The 20,885-nt window shown below is 40.9% G+C and overlaps 1 protein-coding gene across 1 annotated transcript in view; it reads left to right on the plus strand.

Moving 5' to 3' along the window:
* Unc13b (unc-13 homolog B) overlaps window positions 1–20,885 on the plus strand; it is a 209,200-nt gene that overhangs the window by 39,807 nt on the left and 148,508 nt on the right. Inside the window, 4 exon segments of the mRNA XM_037202547.1 lie at window positions 515–614; window positions 6,151–6,268; window positions 8,490–8,613; window positions 14,807–14,880. Coding sequence (XP_037058442.1) covers window positions 515–614; window positions 6,151–6,268; window positions 8,490–8,613; window positions 14,807–14,880 — 416 coding nt within the window.

Below are 20,885 nucleotides of genomic sequence, written 5' to 3' on the forward strand. Positions count from 1 at the left end.
AGGCTGGCCTTGAACTTGCTATGTAGCTGAGGCTGTCTTAAACTCCTGATTCACCTCTGCATCCTCTTGGTCCTGGGATTATGGATGTTCACCACTTTAATCTGCCCACCAAATATATGTGTTAAAATTTGAAGTAGGTTATATACTTGAAATTAAGTGTATAGTTTTATTAATTTTTGTAATTCTGCTGTGCCTTGAATTGTACAATATACAGCTTCAGTTTTAATTGCACATTTAGTACTTTAATTTGATAATACTCAATTCTGTCTCTCTTTTAGAAATTTTATGTGTGTGGACATTTTGCCTGTGTCTGTGTACCACATGCGTGCCTGATGTGTATGGAAGTAAGAAGAGGGTGTCAGATCCCTTGGAGCCCTTCCTTTTGAAGAGTGTGCTAATGCTCTTGAATATTGAGCTCTCTCTCCAGCCTCTGATATCACTTAATTTAAGGGCTTTGTGAAACGGGGGAGTGCTCTGAATACTATTAACATCTCTATTTTGCAATTTTTCAAAGATAAATTTAACACATACGTGACCCTGAAAGTCCAGAATGTGAAGAGCACAACGGTAGCAGTTCGTGGTGATCAGCCTTCCTGGGAACAAGATTTCATGTTGTAAGCACTATGCCTAAGTGTTTGTCTGTACATTCCGTAAGTCAGTGATATCAGGTGAAACAGTGAATGAGTCTGTGTGTGCCAATAGTCCTATGTATTTTTTTTTTTTTTTTTTTTTGGTTTTTCGAGACAGGGTTTCTCTGTGTAGCTTTGCGCCTTTCCTGGACTCACTTGTAGCCAGCTGGCTCGAACTCACAGAGATCCGCTGCTCTGCTCCGAGTGATGGGATTAAAGGCGTGCGCCACAACCGCCCGGCAATGTATTTTTTTAATTTGTGGTGTTGCAGGAGCAACTGAGGCTTGTGGTAGTAGGAGTAGGCGAGATGCATTGCGGTTTGTTTTCTCTCATTTATTTGTAGTTTATTCTTGGAGAGGAATGATGAATATGAGTAACTTAGTGAGTTGTGAATACTGCCTGCTCAGATTTTCTTACTGGTCACAATTCAGATGCTGTGCAGTACACTCGTGTAATGTCAAATGCCACTTTGTTTTTAGTTCTCAGAGGCGCTCTAAGGCAATGAAGTATGTGTATTCAAACTGTGTGTGTACCTCGATCATTTCTTTTTATTTCCCTTTTTCTTTTGGTTTTTCGAGACAAGCGTTTCTCTATATAACAGCTCTGGCTGTCCTGGAACTCACTCTGTAGACCAGGCTGGCCACGAACTCACAGAGATCTGCCTGCCTCTGCCTCCTGAGTGCTGGGATTAAAGATGTGTGCCACCACTGCCCAGCTTCTAAATCATTTCTTCAGAGCACAGCTTCTCAGATCTCTTTCCTCTTTTGACATCTTTTACCTTGAAAAAATTTTAATTGACTGTAGGTATATAGGTATATAAAATAGGCATATAGATTAAACATTTACAATAATGAATAAATTTAACTTTTTAGGGCTAGGAATATGGCTCAGTTGGTAAAGTACTTGCTTGGCATGTTGGAGACCATGGGTTCCATTCCCTAGCACCCCATCTCTCCTGCAAGAAGTATTTTCTTTTGGACTAGGGATGTAGCTCAGTGGTAAACCCTAGGTACAGTTCTCAGAACTGAAAAAAAATAAAATAAAAAAAATTAAAATAAATAAAAGTTTACTTTTAAACAATTCTTTGTAGTTAAAGATGAAGGCAGGTTGTATACAAATGAGATGGATGTGCCTGTTTACATTTTATGAAACTCTTCTTAAGAAAATCCTCAAGATAAAACATCTTCGCATGATACAGTGCAAAGCTAAACCTTTCATGTTTCTATGCAAAGGGATGACATAATTAGACTGTTACGATTCTGTAAGAGAGAAAATCTTAGTATGTATAATATAATAAAAGAGTACAATTCATAGCAAACAGTAGTCCTGAACATGAGGCAAGATGTTTGAGGCCACATTCTTTGGCATTGTGTGGTACAGTGGCATGCAAGGTACACAGCTGTGTGAAATCAAGTGGTTCATCACAGGCCAGCACTGCTGGAAACATGTCAGATTCATTGCATTGCACTTTTGATTTCGAGTTAGTGTTTAGGACCTTTTTACTCTTTCCACATTTCTGTGACCTCATAGTTCATTTATGTGGTCACCATGTGGTGTGGCAGCCCAGGGTCTAAGCAGGCACAGGCCTTTAGAAGATGAAGATTCTCTCCTATAATTCTTCTGTTTTAATGAGCAAGGTGATACGCCTCATGTATTCCCTCTGAGGGTGGTATTGACAAGGATGTGATTACCTGTTTCCCTTTTTACATAAGTAATGTGCATAGTCAACTATTACAGCTTACACGAGCCGCTTCCCACAGTGGTTGTACCATAGTGTGGTATGTCAGTCTAGTCTTCCTGTTCTCTCTTGAGTCCTGTAACAACCCCTCCATTAGTACTCTGCCTACTGTGTGAAAAGTTCAGATCTTTTGCAGTCTCCCTCAGTATAGTGAGCTCTATTTGTGTGTGTTTATTTTCCAATTGCCTAGAACATTTTCTTTCAACCTTTCTGTGATTTGTGTGAATTTTCGTCTGTTTCCTATATTGAGACCTTGTGTGAATTTTGCTTTTTTTTTTTTTGCACTTTTACACACAGGCTTTGTTAGCTATTTTCTTTCTTTCTCTCATTCCTTATCCCTTCTACTCTGTCCTTTTGTTGCTAGCAGCTCCATTGTTCATCTGCCTTCCGTTTTTTTTTTTTCCTCTTCTTCTACCTGGTTTAGATTTTGATATTTCTCACAATATTATTTTATTATATTTTCATTTTATTTATTTAATTTGTTTTTTTGCAACAAGGGCTGATGTAGCCCAGGTTAGCCTTGAATTTACTACATTGCTAAACATGGCCTTGAACTTATAGTCTTTGTGAGGCCCCATGATGGGCTTCGTGTGCAGTGTGTGTGTGTGTGTGTGTGTGTGTGTGTGTGTGTGTGTGTGTGTGTATTTGGAGACATTGTACCTTAGGGTTACCTGGAACTCAATACAAGGAGAATGGCTTCTAAGTTGCAGAAATCCTCCTGCCTCAGTCACCAAGTGCTAGAATAACAAGCATGCTTCACCATATCCAGCTCATGTTATTTATATTTAATATTTTTATGTCTTATTTGCAGTACTAGATTGCTTACTTTGTGTAATTATTCATTTTTATTATTATTTGAGGATCAAACCCAGGGCCTTGTGTATGCTAGGTAAGCATTCCATCACTGAGCTATATGCTCCAGCCCTCAGATTGATTTTTGTTTAAAGAGGGCATCTTCACTTACTGGTGTGAGTGTTCCTGGCTCAGAATCTTGTATACACATGTGCCTGTATATCCTTGGTTGAGTTAAGTAACAAGGAAAAGGAATTTCCTCTGGACTCTGGGAATAAGCTTAGAGTTCTGATTTCTTGGTTGTATGTTCTGAGCATATATACATGAGAGGAGAGTTTCCTCATAGAAGAGAAATCTGTGAAGAACATTTTCTTGTTTATACGACCGTGTCTAGCTGTTAAAGACTTTGGACTGTTTCTTTTATCTGATAGCTTGAAATGCATTTTAGGAGTTGCATTGGGACTATCATTTATGCATCATCAAGAAATGTTACCTTTTTAGATTCAAATGAAAGACATGTTACATAGATTTACAGATGCTGCATGTATTTTCATTAGGTCAAACAAAAGCTCAGTTTCCCCACTGGGAACAGCCTGAGTTAGTGGCTGGGTAATTACCTAGTCTGTGGCTTTGGACACTTCTCCAGATACTTTGGAAGATTTTTGGAGATGAGCACTGAGTTTGATGTTAAGTGTCTTCCCACAAAGTACCAATTATATATAAGTGCTTGGAAAATATTAATTGAAAAAGTGAATGAGCTCACCAGCATACTCTTTGCTTTAGTGTATTTGTAAAAGAAATACATTTTCTTTGCAACCTAGTTGTCATGATTTCTGTGGCTATAAGTCCACACTCCAAACTTTTTATAGGACAACAGAGAGGCCAAGCTTTCTCTAAAGCACACACTTTACACTTCCTGTGATGAGTAGCTCATGTTTTTCTGGATAGTCTTTCTGTTTTTTATATTGGTAGCAACTGTTTCTCATCTTTCTTGCCTTTCTCTTCAAATCACTTTGTGTTTCAACAAAAGCTTTCTCAAGAATGTTCTGAACACTGACATTGTGTCTTTTGTTCTACCCTAACATCGTGGTTGTGCGTGTGATGGCCCTTCCGAGCCAGTGTCCTACCATGTGTGATGCTGCTTTTACTTATGCTTTTTTACTGCTGGAGATGGAACATAGGGCCTCATACATTAGACACACACTCTGTTGCCCAGCCCACCCCACTCCCCCTCAAAATCACGTTTTCAGGACCCTTTCTGCTTCCTGGATACTGTTTCATAAATCTCATGAAGAGGACTTTTCTTCCTGAAAGTTCCCTGTATGCATTCCATAGACTTAAGTTAGGGCTGTGGTAGTGTTAACAGTAAAACATTTAAAGTTGCTGCACAGGGGTAGAAATACAGGCAGACCTGAAAGTAATGCCGCAATGTCGTGGTTTGTTGCGGCATGGGAGTGTGGGTTCATGCAGACCTGTGCAAAGACTCAGAGGCATCTTGAGAAGGAATCTATCTGGGCAGTGGTGGCACACGCCTTTAATCCTAGCACTCGGGAGGCAGAGCCAGGGGGGATCTCTGTGAGTTCGAGGCCAGCCTGGTCTACAGAGCAAGATCCAGGACAGCCAGGGCTACACAGAGAAACCCTGTCTCAAAAGAAAAAAACAAAAGAATGAATCTAGCCTTTCATGGCTGCGGGGGTGGGGGTGGGTCCGGCCTCGAAGGACTGAAGCACCTTCCCTTCGCCCAGGGCATTTTAATTTTCTCTCTGTTTACAGTTTAGACAGTTATTTTCTGTATCTTCAAAGCAACTTGAAAGGAGCTCCCAAAGATAAAATGCCAAGTGCAAATTCCTTGATTTCTCAGGGACCACGGTTTTCCTGAACCAAGTTTTGCATGGGCCTTTGATCCTTGGGAGACTCTGAGACAAGATTCCCATAGGGCAATAAGAGAAACAAAAGGTGTGGTTAAACAAGGGATGGGTTAGGGCTAGGTGCCGCTCTCTGGAGCCAGGCCAGGAGCTGCTCAGCAGGACTGCAGCCACACTGCAGCCACTTGACCTCATGTCTGTGTGCTGCTGCATTGGCCTGACCATGACTGTGTCTCCAGAGGGCAGAGGTGTGCAGAGTTCCTTCTTTTCCTCTCTCCTTGAGTACCTTCCCCCCTACGCCATTCTCTTCCTTCCTTCCTTGTTTATTTTTTTTTTTTTTTTTTTTTTTATTTTTCTTTTCTTTCTTTTTTTTTTTTTTTTTTTTCAAGACAGGGTTTCTCTGTGTAGCTTTGCGCCTTTCCTGGATCTCGCTCTGTAGCCCAGGCTGGCCTCCAACTCACAAAGATCCGCCTGCCTCTGCCTCCTGAGTGCTGGGATTAAAGGTGTGCGCCACCACGCCCCGCCCCTTCCTTCTCTCTTATCTCCTTCTCTTCTTTCTTTTTCCTATTTTGCTGAGGTATAATCAGTGTATAAAGCTAGACCTATTACATGTATACAGCATGGGGAGATTGAACATACATACGCACTTGATTAAGTTCACAGTAACTTTGTGTAATAGTAGGTACTATGTTGTATAGCAGGTTTCTAGACCTTAACTTGAGTCATGCATTTTTGGAAACCCTGTCTTAAACAATAGCAATAAAATATAAAAACAAATTCATTTTTCCTTTCTTCTCTTCCCCTTCTTTATCTGCCCCCCAATCCCTTCTAGAGTCTATGTAGCACTGGCTGGCTTGAACTTTGAACTTGTAGTTCTCTGGTCTCGGCCTCCTGAGTTCTGGAATTATGGGCATATACCACTGTGTCCAGCCATAACAGTATTATTCTATGGATACCTGTTACAGGTTTCCAGAAACCTAAAGTGTGCTTACAACATTCAGGGATACTTACATTTTCCCTAAAATAGGATAGTAGTAAAAAGTGTTCAAGGATAGCAAAACAGGGAATACTAGTACTTTCTTCATGTTATCTGGCTCTCCTCAAGTGTCTTTCTTTTCCCCATTAGTGAGATCAGTCGTCTGGACCTGGGCCTAAGTGTGGAGGTGTGGAACAAAGGACTGATATGGGACACAATGGTGGGGACCGTGTGGATTGCACTGAAGTCTATTCGTCAGTCGGATGAGGTGAGTTAGTGTGTTACCTGTGTGCAGTATGGCTGCAGCCTTTGCCTGCCTTCATCTTAGCTTCACTTCAGCTGGTATTTATCCACGCATACCTGTTCCTCTTCTACTTAGAGAGCATACGCTCTCCCCATTTCTAACCTCACCAGAGGGCTAGGGAACTGTCTTTAAGCTGCTCTTCCCTATGTCCTGTGACTGGTCTTGGAGATGCCTGAGCACCTCCTAATCCTATCAGGTAGTCTTTTTTTTTTTTTGAGTTTAATTTTTTATTGGCAGTCTAGAAATAGGACATAGCCTCATAATGTTACAGGTGATGAAACAGATCTGTGAAGGAAATGTTTGGGAAGAGAGGAATTCTTTTGTTTCTCTCAGTCCTTCCCTCCCTCCACCTTTCTTTATACAGCTTTTCTTATCCCGAATCTCATGTAGCCTTAGCTAACCTTGAACTTACTGTGTAGCCCAGGAACTTTGAACTCCTAATGTAAGGGCTGAAGTTATGTTTTAAGTTTAACTTACTGTGCTTAAGAGATCTATAAAACAAAAATGCCTCTAACCTGTGATGCCCCTCTTGCCTAAGGACAGATAAACCTATAAGTTCCATTTGTCCAAAGACAGATAACTTCCTGGAAGGCTGAGAGATGTTGTTCATGTAATATGACAAGCCATGCGTTTTCACTTCTGTAAATAAGGTTGGCTGCCCCCACTGCACAGGATGTGCTTGATCCCTTCTAGGCAGGAGGTACATAGGTAGGAAGTATGTCAGGATGATTGCTTGCCCCTGATTGGATGAAGATGGGACGGATGTAGTCTTGTGGAGTTTGGCTTTATAAGCACCAGACTAATGTAATTTGCAGCCATTTTCTGGGAGTTCTAGGTTTGGACTTGGCCAGTGTTCATTGTCCTGGCCAGTATTTAATAAAGCTTGCTTCAAATTTGCCTCAAATATTGTGGTAGTGGTCTTATTCTCACCTGGATTAACACTGATCCTCCTGCCTTTAGGTCCTAGGTGCTGTGTAATTTCTACATTTAATTAGCCGCCAGGTTTCTATGATCATGAATACTCAGCAAGCTGAAAAATGTTAAAAGATCATTTTCAAGTTCTCTTTCAGTTCTAACTTTTTTTTTTAATGCCGAATGCCTTTTATTGAAGGAGGGAGGAGGTCTTAAATACAGGCTTATAGCACAATGGGAGAACCCCGGAGGGCAGAAGCTCACTACTGATGTTTTACAATCTTGCATCAGATAGATAGTCTTGTCTGAGTAATGTGTGTGTGGTCTCAAATCCTCATCTTAGACACTGTCCTGGGAAGAATGCCATTAAGCCTCCTTAGCCAACTGGCTGGATACTATTTTTGGTTTTTTTCTCTTTAAGCTACTCCCCAGAAGGTTTCCAACTTCTGTGTGTAATGCTATTGGAATTTAAGGAATTACCAGATGTGGTGGTAGGTATTTATATTGTTTTTATTTATTTTCAGGTTAAACTCTTAGTCCACTTTCCCAGATGTGACTTAGCTGTCACTATAAATACAGACTGTATAGAGTTTGTACTTACACAGAAGCAACTCTATTCCTATTAGCTTGACTGTGCACTACAAACTTTTGCTGGAAGTAGGGAAGTTGAAGGCATTGACTTCGTTGTCTATATTTCTTTGAGTTCTGACTAAGTCTCTATTCTTCTAGGCAGAGGAGCAGCTCATTTTCATAGCAGCTCTATTCAAGTCTACCAGTGACAATTACCCAGTGACACAGTCATTAAGAATCACAAGACTGAGCCGGTGGTGGTGGTGGTGCACACCATTAATACCAGCACTCAGGAGGCAGAGCCAGGCAGATCTCTGTGAGTTCGAGGCCAGTCTGGTCTACAGAGTGAGATCCAGGACAGGCACCAAAACTACACAGAGAAACCCTGTCTTGAAAAAGCCTTTAAAAAAAAAAAAAGAATCACAAGACTGAGTATCCATTCATATGGATGGTTACTTTTAAAGTTTGGTACGTTGGAAAGTCTGTCCTTAGTAGCTGAACACAGTGAAAGCTGACCCCCGAGTCTCCATCTCAGCAAAGGGGAGAACAGAACCACAAAACGGGTGTTAATAATGTTTTTTTCCCCATTATCAGGATTTCAGTGGTCCTCTAAAGCTCTTGAAGGGAATTCAGAGGAAAGCACCTGGCTCTTGAACCACAAAGGGAGCCAAGAAAGTTTAATCTTCAGACCTTTGTTTCCTAGGAAGGACCTGGGGAGTGGTCTACACTGGAGGCAGAGACATTAATGAAAGATGATGAGATCTGTGGAACTAAAAACCCAACTCCTCATAAAATTTTGCTTGATACAAGATTTGAATTGCCTTTTGGTGAGTCTGTTTTGATGAGATTTTAAAAATGATTTAATCCTTTTTATGATATTGCTTGAGATTGTCTGATAGTTGTTTTGTCAATGTCTATTATTGTCTTCTTGGCTATTTTCTCTGGAGGCATATGTATTCATCCAGTCTTTGCCCTTGACATTTAGCCCAAGATGAAGTATGTTGGTCTTTCTTAAAGACTGCACATTATATGGGCTTGGTGACTCATGCCTAAAAACCCAGCAGCACTCTGTAAGTGGGGTCAGGAGGCTCCTCAGAAATACGAGGCCAGGGAGGCCAGAGAGATGGTTCAGCAGTTAAGAGCACTGACTGCTTGCTCTTCCAGAGGTCCTGAGTTCAATTCCCAGCAACCACAGGGTAGCTCACAACCATCTGTAGTAGGATCTGATGCCTTCTTCCTGACATAAATGTGTACAATGCAGATAGAGCACCATTATAAAATAAATAAATAAAACATAAAAAATATAAGGCCAGCCTAGTCTCCACAGCCAGCCCTAGATAGGGCCACACAGTGAGATCTACCAACAAACAAGAGAACACTAACATAGTGAAGTGGTGGTAACACCAGCCTTAACCCCAGCAGAGGCAGGCAGATTTTTGCCAGTTGGAGGCCAGCCTGATCTATGATCTAGAGAGTGAGTCTCAGGACAGCCAAATCTACACAGTGAAACTCTGTCTTGAAAAACCAACAAATAAACACAAAAGAAAACACTAAACACTAAAAAAGTCTACTCTTCAAGTTGTTATAGTTTTCTGTTACTGTTTACTAAATGACATGAGATTTCTAATTTTTAGATTTATTCTTTTAAAAACAACATTATCTTGAAGTGAATATACATTCTACAAGTTGTTAATTTAAGACTGAAGAGCACTGCAAATAGAATATACTTAACTAATTTTTAGTTTTTGGCTTTTTGAGCCCACTCCCAAGTTCCAGGCTAACCTTGAATTCAGAGCAATCTTCCTGCCTCAGCCTCCCAGTGGTATGTATCTCCATGGTGAAATCTAGTGTCTGTCTTGCTGACTGGAACATTCACTTTAAGTGTAATTTATTCAGTAATCCTTTATTAGTTGGCATGGAGGGTTTTTTTCTTGTCATTTTTTTTTGCTGTCATATATTACTGTAACTGATAATGTTGTGTATTTGTGATCCTTATGAGTCTAGGATAAATGCCTTAAGGTAGAATTGCAGGTTCAAAGGCTCAGACGTATTATTTTTCATAGCTATTGCAGAGGTATTTGGTAGAAAGGTTGTATAGTTTATACTCTCATTGTCTGAGGATTCTTACCTTTGTACATCTTTGCCAATATTTTGTATTTCCCAATTTTTAACCTTTGTAATTGGTTTAAGTCAGGGTGTCCAACTTCACCATTATTACTTACCATTGCCATCTGCAGATGATTTGGGCTGCATTCATAGCTATCCAGGGACATAGGCTACAGCTTGGTTGTGACTAGAAATGTTACCTTCTTTTACTTGAATTATTTTAGTATTCTTTAAATATTTATCATTTGCATTAATGGTGTCCACATTACTATTATTGTGGCTCTTCATCATTTCATGTTCATAAAGGTCATTTTAAGGTCTTCATTTTGTGCTTTAGCATGTTGCAATTCTTAATGCCTACTGTAGTAGTGTTGCTGGGCTCTAGTGGAGACATATTGTCCTGACTGTTATTGGTTGTATTTTTACACTGATATCTGGCATCTGGGTTTGGGATGATTGTAAATCTGGGTGTTGATATTTGGTTTTGTCTTTGTTGGGTGGGTATTTTATTCCTTGGTTTCTGTTGCCCTCTCTGGTTCTTAGGAAACTGAGGTGGCTATGTGTTCCCTGGTAGGGAATTTTTCTCGGATGGGTATAGCTGTAGCACAAATCCTAAGTTGTCTTATTAATAAAAACCCAGAGTCAGATATCAGGGTGAAATCTGAAAGATCAGAGAAGCAGATAGAACCAGCCACTAGTTCTTACCTTTATGAAATCCTAAGCTGAAAGGGAGTTGAGCTCCTGTTTCCTCCTGCCTTATATTCCTTTCTCTACCTAGCCATATCACTTCCTGTCTCCACCTCCCTAATGCTGGGATTAAAGGCATGAGATCCCAAGTGCAGGGATTAAAGGTGTATGACACCACTCTGGCCTTTATGGCTAACTAGTGGCTTAGTTCCACACTCTGATCTTCAGGCAAGCTTTATTTGTTAGATCACAAACAAAATGTCACCACATTTCCCCTTTTTTGTCTAAAATAAAAAAGGTTATAACTAATATAAGAAAAACTATATTCAATAAGTACAATAACTATATACAATATACACAGGCAATAAATACATCAAAAATGTCTAGACCATTTGCATTTGACAAATTTATAGAAAATACTCTATTAACTATCCTATCTTGGTGAATCCAAAGTCTTGTACCTAAATCACTTTCTATTCTAACTTGCATTATCAAAACTATCTTTTAATCTCTCTCAACCCTATATACTTTACATTGCTTTAGTGAATTTCTTTTCTGAATCTGGTAATAAGGAAAACTATAACGATAAAGTCTTCAACTCCATCAGAGACCCAAGAAGGAACTATTACCTGAATAAGCAGAAAGTGTAAGCAAGTTAATTCCAAAAAAATGTGAGAAATGCCTGGACAGTCACCCAAGGTTCCTCTGCAACGTTGGGACATCCATCTTCGGCCTATAGGCCTAGCATATCTGACAGACTTTTCTGTGAAGCAGGATTTTCTGAAGGGCATTCCTACCTTGTCTTGGTAAGGTTTGGCAGTCCTTTCTTTTGTGTCCTGCTTATCCCATTTGGACAGCATACTGTCAGCAGTCAAGGCAAGGGCATTTTCTTGCCTAGTGGCTAACATTTGCCACAAAGAAAGTAAACTCCATATGGAGTTTCTTTATGCTCATTATCTTCTCTGAAGTAGATTGGTGCTGCCAACAGCAGACATGTCTCATTGTCATAAAAAAAGAACCTATGTTATTAAAACATCTTAAATGCCATATTCTGTAAATCTCTGAAGTCTTTGAAGCTGACCTGTCTATCTAAAATATATCTCTGTTTGACCTTAAAATATACCTAATATTACTACAAGTTCAGTTATAATAGGTAACTAATTACTAACCTGTGTTTCCTTATTATCCTAAATAGTTTGTAATAATAACTTTCAAGGACTAGAAAATTGTATTACATTGTTAAATGAAATGTATAGGTATAATACCTTGAACAAGATTAGTTCAAGTACAGTATTTTCTAAAAAATAGTCTGTCTCAACTTTGTATCAATATACAAAGATTCACATCAATGTAAAATATTTAAAACAAGTAGTTGCTTTTTAAAAGTAGATTCAGTTATCTGCCCCTTTATCCTATCTCTGTATCCCCCTTTTTTCTTTTCAGAGTAGATTCAATAATCTACCCTTTATCCTGTCATTTCTATAGCCTCCTTTTTTCTTTTCCAAACAGAACCCTGAATCTAAACTTCTTTGTTCAGCTTTTTTTCTCACCTTTACCAATAGCAACTTGTAACCAACCCCCTATAAAACAATGATATATAGCCACTGGGGATTCCCCATAAAATGTGTTTTTAGGACCGGGTGGTGGTGCAAGGAGGCAGAGGCAGGTGGATCTCTGAGTTTGAGGCTAGAGGTCTACAGAATGAGTTCCAGGACTACACACAGAGAAACCCTGTCTTGATAAACAAACAAACAAAAAAAGGTGTTTCTAGGTATTGGAATCTGACACGTAGGAATGGTGTGGGCTGGGGGCAGAGGGTGGGGCTGGGGGTCCACAGGAAGGAAGAAAGCAAGGTGTTCCACCAGGAATAAGTGCAGAGGGTGTGAAGAGACCACAGCAGGTAGTCTACAGAGCTGGGGATGAGACTGGGGATTGAATATGGAGGAGAGGAGGAGAGTGAAGGTCTGAAGCTTGCCTGCCTGCTCACCTACCTGCCTCGCTGGCCTACCTGCTGCTCTGGCAGGCTTGGCCAGGAGGTTCTCAGGTAATGCCTGCTGCTGTTGGGGCTGGAATAATGGGATAGATGAGTGGGGGGAGGAAGGTTGGAGGAGAAGATCTATGTGATCCCCTGGAGAAGGGGGCAGGGCGGGAGGGGATGCCTCAGCCAGTGGTCTGCTGTAGAGCTGGGGGTGAGACTAGGGAATTGTCTTGGAGGAAAGGAGGGTGAGGTGAAGATTTGTAGTTAGTCTACCTACTTCCTTGGCCAGAGTGGCCTGTGGGTTCCCAGGGAATGTCTGCTGGTGTTGGAGGACTGGCATAATGGGCTGGGCTGAAGGAGTATACTTATATATTGATAAAATGTATAGTTTTACAAGTGTGTGTGTGTGTGTGTGTGTGTGTGTGTGTGTGTGTGAAACATTGTTATTTGTGGTATCAATCTGGTGTACACCAAGTATTGTACATGATTGTATTTGCTATACCTTTTTACAGCATAGCAGGTTTACTTACAGAGCTTTCCCTATTGTATTACATGCGGTGAAATGCATTTTGTAACTCCATAGTAATCTTAGGAGCTCAACATCATGCATGCAGCCTGCTTTTCTTTCTTTTTCAGGTTTTTGAAATAGGATCTCACCATGTACCCCAAGATGACTGAGAATTATCTGCCTCCAAGGACTGCAATTGCAGATGCATGCTACCATGCCTAGCTTTGCAGTTTGCAGGGTTTTTGTTTTTTCTTCCCTGAGTCAGGATTTCTTTGTGTAGCCCTGGCTGTCCTAGAACTCACTCTGTAGACCAGGCTGGCCTTGAACTCACAGAGATCCACCTGCCTCTGCCTCCCAAGTGCTGGGATTGAAGGTGTGCACCACCACTATGGCCTGGCTTGCAGTTTGTTCTTCACTGATGTGTTATGTGGCACATACCCGTGTAATGCTTTAAAAAGTTGACCAATGAAAATTAAGTCTCCACATCCTTGTAGGCTATGTAAGAGTATACTCCTTCAGTCAGCTGTATTCATACTTCCTTATGTGTATTTTCAGTGCTGCCTTCTCAGTCTATAAGCATATACATGTCCTATCCAACTCTTTTATTTTTAATTTTAATAGTTTTTTTTGAGACATGTCTGGCTAATGTAGCTCAGGTTGCTTCAGAACTTAACAGTGTAGCACAAACTGGCCTCAGCTTGTAAGTGTTCTAAGTGTTGGTGTTATAGGTGTGTGCTGTAATCTTGGCCTCACACTCTTAAAACACAAACTGTAAGTCTTGAAGCTTTGTTTTGTGTTTTGAGACAGAGCCTCTTTTGTAGTCAGGCTGGCTTTGAACTTACTATGTATTTCCAGCTGGCTTCAAACTTGGTGGGATTCTCCTGTCTCAGCCTTCTGGCTTTCCCTGTCCCTTGTTTGCCATTGAACTAAGAACCAGCTTGGAATTCTTTCCTTTTAAAGGATGAATAATGTTCCATTGTGTATAGCTAAGTAATTTTGTTTATTTTTCATCTGTTTATGGACACTTAAGTTACTTTAACTCTTAGCCAGTGTGAATAAATGATGTTCTCAGCTTTGATGTACAAATATTCCTTTGAGATTCCTTTAGTCCTTTTGACTATATTCCTACATGGCAATTATACATCTGTGTATATATGTGTGTATATATTTTTGTTTGTTTGAGACAAGATTTTCACTATGTTGACCTGGAACTCCATATATAGTCCAGACTGGCCTTGAACTTGTAATCCTATCTCCTTAACTTCCTGAATATTGGAATTACACGTACAGACCACTATGCTTGGCTATATTTTTAATTTTTTTAAAGGCAAAATATAAGTTTTAAGCATCTTTATATCCCAAGATATAGCTTTTCTTCTAATCCTTTGGAGTGTTTTAGTCTTGCTAAGTGAAAGGTAGTGTGGTTACATAAACCGTAATTTTGGCATTATACCAACATCAGTTTGAATCATGGTTTATCTGTGGAGAAACTCAATCATAGATAGAATATATATCTTCTCAGAGCTTTAGTTTCATCATCTTCAAAAATAGAATCAGGAATAGTAGTTTATTATATTGTCTTTCCAAAATAGTCAGTAATGTTTATGACATCAGTTGAGTCACTGTTAAAATTCATCTGTCACTACCACATTTCTAATTATATTCATTTTTCTAAATAAAGTATTATTTGCTGATGACTGACCTATTACCAGCTAATATCATTTGTTCTTTTTTATCTTAGACATCCCAGAGGAGGAAGCCAGATACTGGACCTACAAATTGGAGCAAATCAATGCCTTGGCAGATGATAATGAGGTAGGAACTACTTTTTTTGCAATAATGAGAGATGGGGGGATAATCCATTATAATCCGTTATAGGTTTTCCAGGGAGGGTTCCAAGAACACATTGTCTGAGGCATTAAAATTGTGGTAAGAGAATCTAAGTCTAATCCATGGCTTTACATTTCTTAGACATGTGCTTTACCAATGAGCTACACCTCCTGTCTGTAATAATGATGCCATTATTATTACTATTTTTATTTTCTTTTCGAGACAAAGTCTTGCTACGTGCCTTTGACTGATCTTGAACTTGATATCATACTGACACAGCTTCCTGAGGGCTTTGTGTCCTCGCATGCACACTGTGCCCAGCTGTAATGGACAAGGGCAGGGAGAAGATTGCCTGAAAGTCTATTGCAAAGCTCCGTCTCCCATTCTTCCTCTTTCTCTCACTGTTGCTCACATGGTAGTATTAGTCTGAATCTGGGCTGGTGAGGAAGGAGCTAATAGCAGCCCCTGTTTTGTTACACAGATGAGCAGAAGGTATTTCTTCTGTTTCTGTCAGATATTTGGATACTATCCTTAATTGTGTGCACTTTTTTTCTTTTTTTTTTCATTTTTCAAGACAGGGATTCTCTGTGTAGCTTTGGTGCCTGTCCTGGATCTCACTCTGTAGACCATACTGGCCTTGAACTCACAGAGATCCACCTGCCTCTGCCTCCTGAGTACTGGGATTAAAGGTGTGTGCCATTGCCGCCCGGCAGTTGTGTGCACTTTTTAGGAATGTTTAGACTGTTGTTGTGCTTGGCCCTGCTGTCGTGACTTATCTCCAGCTATGTGTGTAAAGAGAAAGAAGACAGTCACCTCCATCTGGGGCATCAGAAATGTGGAGAGTGCTTTCGTTATTTGCAGTGTAAAGAGATTTACTTTGAGATATATTGGCTATTAGAAACGCAAATTGCCATGTATGGCACACATTTAGGCAGAGACAGGCAGATCTCTGTGAGTGCCAGGCCAACCTGGTCTACAAAGCAAGCTCCAGGACAGCCAGGGCTGTTAAATAGAAAAACCTTTGTAGGAAGTAGTCTTGAACGCATTGGCACCAGAGATCACTTCCTAAATATAACACCAGTAGCACAGACACTGAGAGCAACAATTAATAAATGGGACCTCTTGAAACTGAGAAGCTTTTGTAGGGCAAAGGACACGGTCAGTAAGACAAAAAGAGAGCCTACAGAATGGGAAAAGGTCTTCACCAACCCCACATCTGCCAGAGGGCTGATATCCAGAATATATAAAGAACTCAAGAAACTAGACATCAAAATACCTAACAGTCCAATTAAAAAATGGGATACAGAGCTAAACAGATTTCTCAACAGAAGAATCTCAAATGGCTAAAAGACATTTAAGGAATTGCTCAACATCCTTAGTCATCAGGGAATTGCAAATCAAAACGACTCTGAGATACCTTACACCTGTCAGAATGGCTATGATCAAAAACACTGAAGATGGCTTATGTTGGAGAGGATATGGAGCAAGGGCAACACTCCTCCACTGTTGGTGGGAGTGCAAACTTGTATAGCCACTTTGGAAATCAGTACGGCGGTTTCTCAGAAAGTTGGGAATCAATCTTCCTCAAGACCCAGCTATACCACTCTTGGGCATATACCCAAGGAATGCTGACTCATACCACAAGGACACATGCTCAGCTATGTTCATAGCAGCATTATTTGTAATAGCCAGAACTTGGAAACAACCTAGATGCCCCTCAACTGAAGAATGGATAAAGAAAATGCGGTACATATACACAGTACTAGTATATAGTACTAGGAGTACTACTCAGCAGAAAAAAAAAAAAAAAAACAATGACATCATGAGATTTGCAGACAAATGGATGAAACTAGAAAATATCATCCTGAGTGAGGTAACCCAGACTCAGAAGGACAAACATGGTATGTACCCATTCATAAGAAGACACTAGATGTAAAGCAAAGGATAACCAGACTGCAACCCACAGCTCCAGGGAGGCTAGCAAGTAAGGAGGACCTTAGGAAGGACGCATGGATTGCCCAGCCATGGAGAAATTAATGAGATCTACATGAGCAAACTGGGGGTGAGGGGGTTTAATGGAGGGCAAGGGATGGGGGATGAGAGCTTAGGGGAGTGGGAAGTTTGAACTGGAATAGGAACAAAATGGGAGAGCAAGGAAAGAGATACCATGATAAATGAAGATACCATGGGAATAGGGAGAAGCAGAGTGCTAGAGCAGTTCCCAGGAATCTACAAGGATGATTCCACCACTACTGGCCATAGTCAAGAAGGGTGCCTGAGCTGACCTACTCTGGTGATTGGAGGGCTGAAAACCCTGTCATCATAGAACCCTCATCCAGTGACTGATGGAAGCAGATGCAGAGATCCATGGCTGCGTCCCAGGCAGAGCTCCAGGAGTCCAGTCGATGAGTGAGAGGAGGGATATTATGAGCAAGAGATATGGAGACCATGATTGGAAAAAGTACAGAGACAACTAGCCAAACTAATGGATACACATGAACTGTGGATCAATAGCTGAGAAACCCCCATGGTATTGGACTAGGTTCTCTGGATAAGTGAGATAGTTGTTTAGCTTGAACTGTTTAGTGGACCCCCAAGCAGTGGGATGGGGACCTGTCCCTAGTGCATCAGCCGGCTTTCTGGAGCCTAGTGTGAACCTATGGTGAGACACTTTGCACAGCCTTGGTGCAGGGAGGAGGGGCTTCAACCTGCCTCAACAGAATGTACCAGGCTCTGCTGACTTCCCATGGGAGACCATGACTTGGAGGAGGTGGGAATGGGGGGTTGGTTGGGGGGGAGGGCTTCGGGGCAGGAGGAGGGAGGACAGGGGAATATGTGGTTGGTATGTAAAATGAATAGAAAATCTCACAAAAAAAAAGAAAACAAACAAAAGGAACAAATTGTTATAACATTTGAGTGCTATTTTATATATACTATTTTAGGAGAAATATGTAAGCAACCTGTGAGGAAAATCTGAAGTTCAGGGTCAAACCAGGTGAGGAGCTAAGGTCTAGAGTCTGGATTCATCAACATTAGTAGCAGTTGAAGTCACAGCAAAGGAAAACCTTGCTCAGGAAGGATGCATAAGTCGAAAGAATAAAGACACAACTTTGGGACACATGAATGATAGAATTCTGGGAAATAAAAGAAACTGGGAAAGCACTGCCTAAAAGAAAGTAGAAAGGTCCATGGAACAAAGGGGAAAGCAAAGATCTGAGGTACAAATACTTGATAATATTACATGGTTGAAGAAAATGAATCTGAAATGCAACCTTGGACTTCATGTTTACAGTTACTTAACGTTAGAATTTCAGTGTATAGTTTTGGAGGAAATAATTCAACCCACCGTGAATTAATTTATGAAAGATGAAATGGAATTTGGGATATGTGAGACTATTCTTTTTAGGATTTTTGATTACTGTTTGAAGAGAGAGTCTTACCAAGTTGCCCATGCTGACCTGGAACTCTCCATCCTCCTGCCTCAGCTTCCTAAGCCCTGAGATTGCTGGCATGTACCACTATCCTCAGCTTTTCATTCCATTTCTGTTACTATGCTGCATAAGTACTTCGGATGTTCAGGTCCACACCCTAACTTTCCTTCTTTATGGAAGCGTCAGTCTTTGTTCTCATCAAGCCTGGCTGTGGACTAGTTTATATAGCCTTTCAGCCTTCTGCCACCTTTGCTTTCCTGGTAAGGGTGTACCCTGCACATTTTACTTAATAGACTTCACTTTGTGTTACTATGCAGAATCAGTTAAAGGGACTAAATGGTAAAAATGACAAATATTGCAAAATTTTACAAGTTATAGTAATAATGCTCCTTGGTCTGTAGTTTCCATCTTCCTCTGAGATTTTTCTTTTTTGTGACAGAATCTGTTTGTATTGACCAGAAAGGCATTGAACTCATCACATAGCCCCCCAGGCTGGCCTTGATTTCACAGTGGACCTCCTGCCTCAGGCTCTTGGTGTTATAGTTTCATGTCTGTACCACCATGCTTATCCGTCCCTGTGAAGTTTTTGCTTCCTGTTCACTTTCTAGGGAGCAGAAGGACTACATCTACACCTTTATTTTCTGTTCTGCTGCCTTGTTCTTTAACACCTTTATTGAGTCATAATTCAGTGGCTATTAGAATATTTGCTGAGTTGTCTGTATATATATATAGCACTACAATCAATTTTGAACGTTTTCATTCCATATAACAAAGTCTTGTGCCCTTAACCATCTCTCTTTGATTCTTCCTCTTCCTCAGCCACTGACAATCACTACATTCTGTTTTTTTTATAACATTTTCTGGACATTTCACCTATTTCTAACATTTAATGGTATATAATATACATTACCATTTCAAAAGAGAAGAATGGAGGCATAGTGAGGAAATACTGGACCAAACTAAGATTGGAACCCACTAAAGCAAACTAACTCCTGTAGTTTCATGATCCATCTCAAGATCTTAAAAGGTTGATGCCCCTCATTGCTGCTTGCAATGTACATCTCTCTCTTGGGCTGAATACACTCTCTGTATTGAGTTTTCTTGGAAGATACCCTACATCTCTGGCAGCTATAACATTTGGGGGCTTCCAATCCAGGCTTCACTTTTACAGCTGTGTGTAATGGCTCCCCAGGACCTCCTGCTCTCTCCTGGCCTTCATGCAAGGACTCACTTGTTACTCATTGTCTGGCCTTAGTGGCTCTCTGAAACCACAGAGGAAGAGTCTACAACTCCTTCACTCTTGCATCCTTCATGCCTCTAAAGCCAGCAACATGTGGATGATATTCCTAAATTTTGCTGCCATCTGGGATGGACCTTTTCCTCCTTGAACCACATTAGCAGCAGTTTTTGTTTGCAGTTGTTTTGTAGGAGCAGAGAACTCCCTAGGGCTTTTCTTTTTAACAAGGTGGGATTTAGCTGGGTGAAGTTTTGACCTGGGTGAACCCTTCCCTTTGTTCCAGTGCAGAGCAGGTCTCTTCTTAAGGGTGGTAGGTAATCTCGTAACAGTTGCAGCATCTTGTCTTGGTTAGGGTTTCGACGGCTGTGAAGAGACACCATGACCATGGTAACTCTTATAAAGGAAAACATTTAACTGGGGCTGGCTTACAGTCCCAGAGGTTTATTCCATTATCATCATGGTGGGACATGGCAGTGTGCAGGCAGACACGGTGCTGGAGAAGGAGCTGAGAGTTCTGCATTTTGATCCACAGGCAGCAGGAGACTGTGTGCCACATTGGGCATAACTTGAGTATATGAGACCTCAAAGCCCCCATCTATAGTGACAAGCATTTTCCAAGGCCACACATTCTCCAAAAAGGCCACACCTCCTAATAGTGCCACTCCCTATGGGCCAAGCGTTCAAACAACTGAGTCTATGGGGACCATACCTATTCAAACCACCACACACACCTCTCTTCCAGTGCCCTTGGCTGTAACATTAAACTTAGTGCCTTTCTCTCCAAACTGTATGTTTTGTATTTCTTTCTACTTCACTTGAAGGGCAGAAGGCAGCTAGGTTCTTTATCCAATTGCTGTTAAAAACCTTGATCTGTCTGAAACCTCTTGAGCTAGACTTATACAGTCCACTTTGTTTTCAGCACCATTGCCTTCCAGGAACCTACTAGGATGGCTCAGTATTCGCTGTTTAGAGAATTCAGTTGCCTTTTTAGTTTGAAGTTCCAAAGTCTTCTACCTTCCTAAAAAAAAAAAAAGCATGGTCAGGCTGTTCACAGCACAGCAGCACTTCACTCCTGTCCTAGCTTGCTTTCTGTTGCTGTGACAAAATGTCTTGACCAGAGGCACCTTAGAGAAGGAAGAGTTTATTTGAACTTAGAGTTCCAGAGAGAGCAGCATCACCATGGTGGGGAGGCATGACAGCTGGAGCAGGAAGCCGAGAGATCACTTCTCAGACACAAGCACAAACAGAGAGAGAACTAGAAGTAGGGTGAGACTGTGCTCTCCTGAAGTCCATCCCCTGTGACATTCTGCCTCCAGCAAGGT

Source organism: Peromyscus leucopus, chromosome 2 (assembly GCF_004664715.2).
Source record: "Peromyscus leucopus breed LL Stock chromosome 2, UCI_PerLeu_2.1, whole genome shotgun sequence".
NCBI lineage: Eukaryota > Metazoa > Chordata > Mammalia > Rodentia > Cricetidae > Peromyscus > Peromyscus leucopus.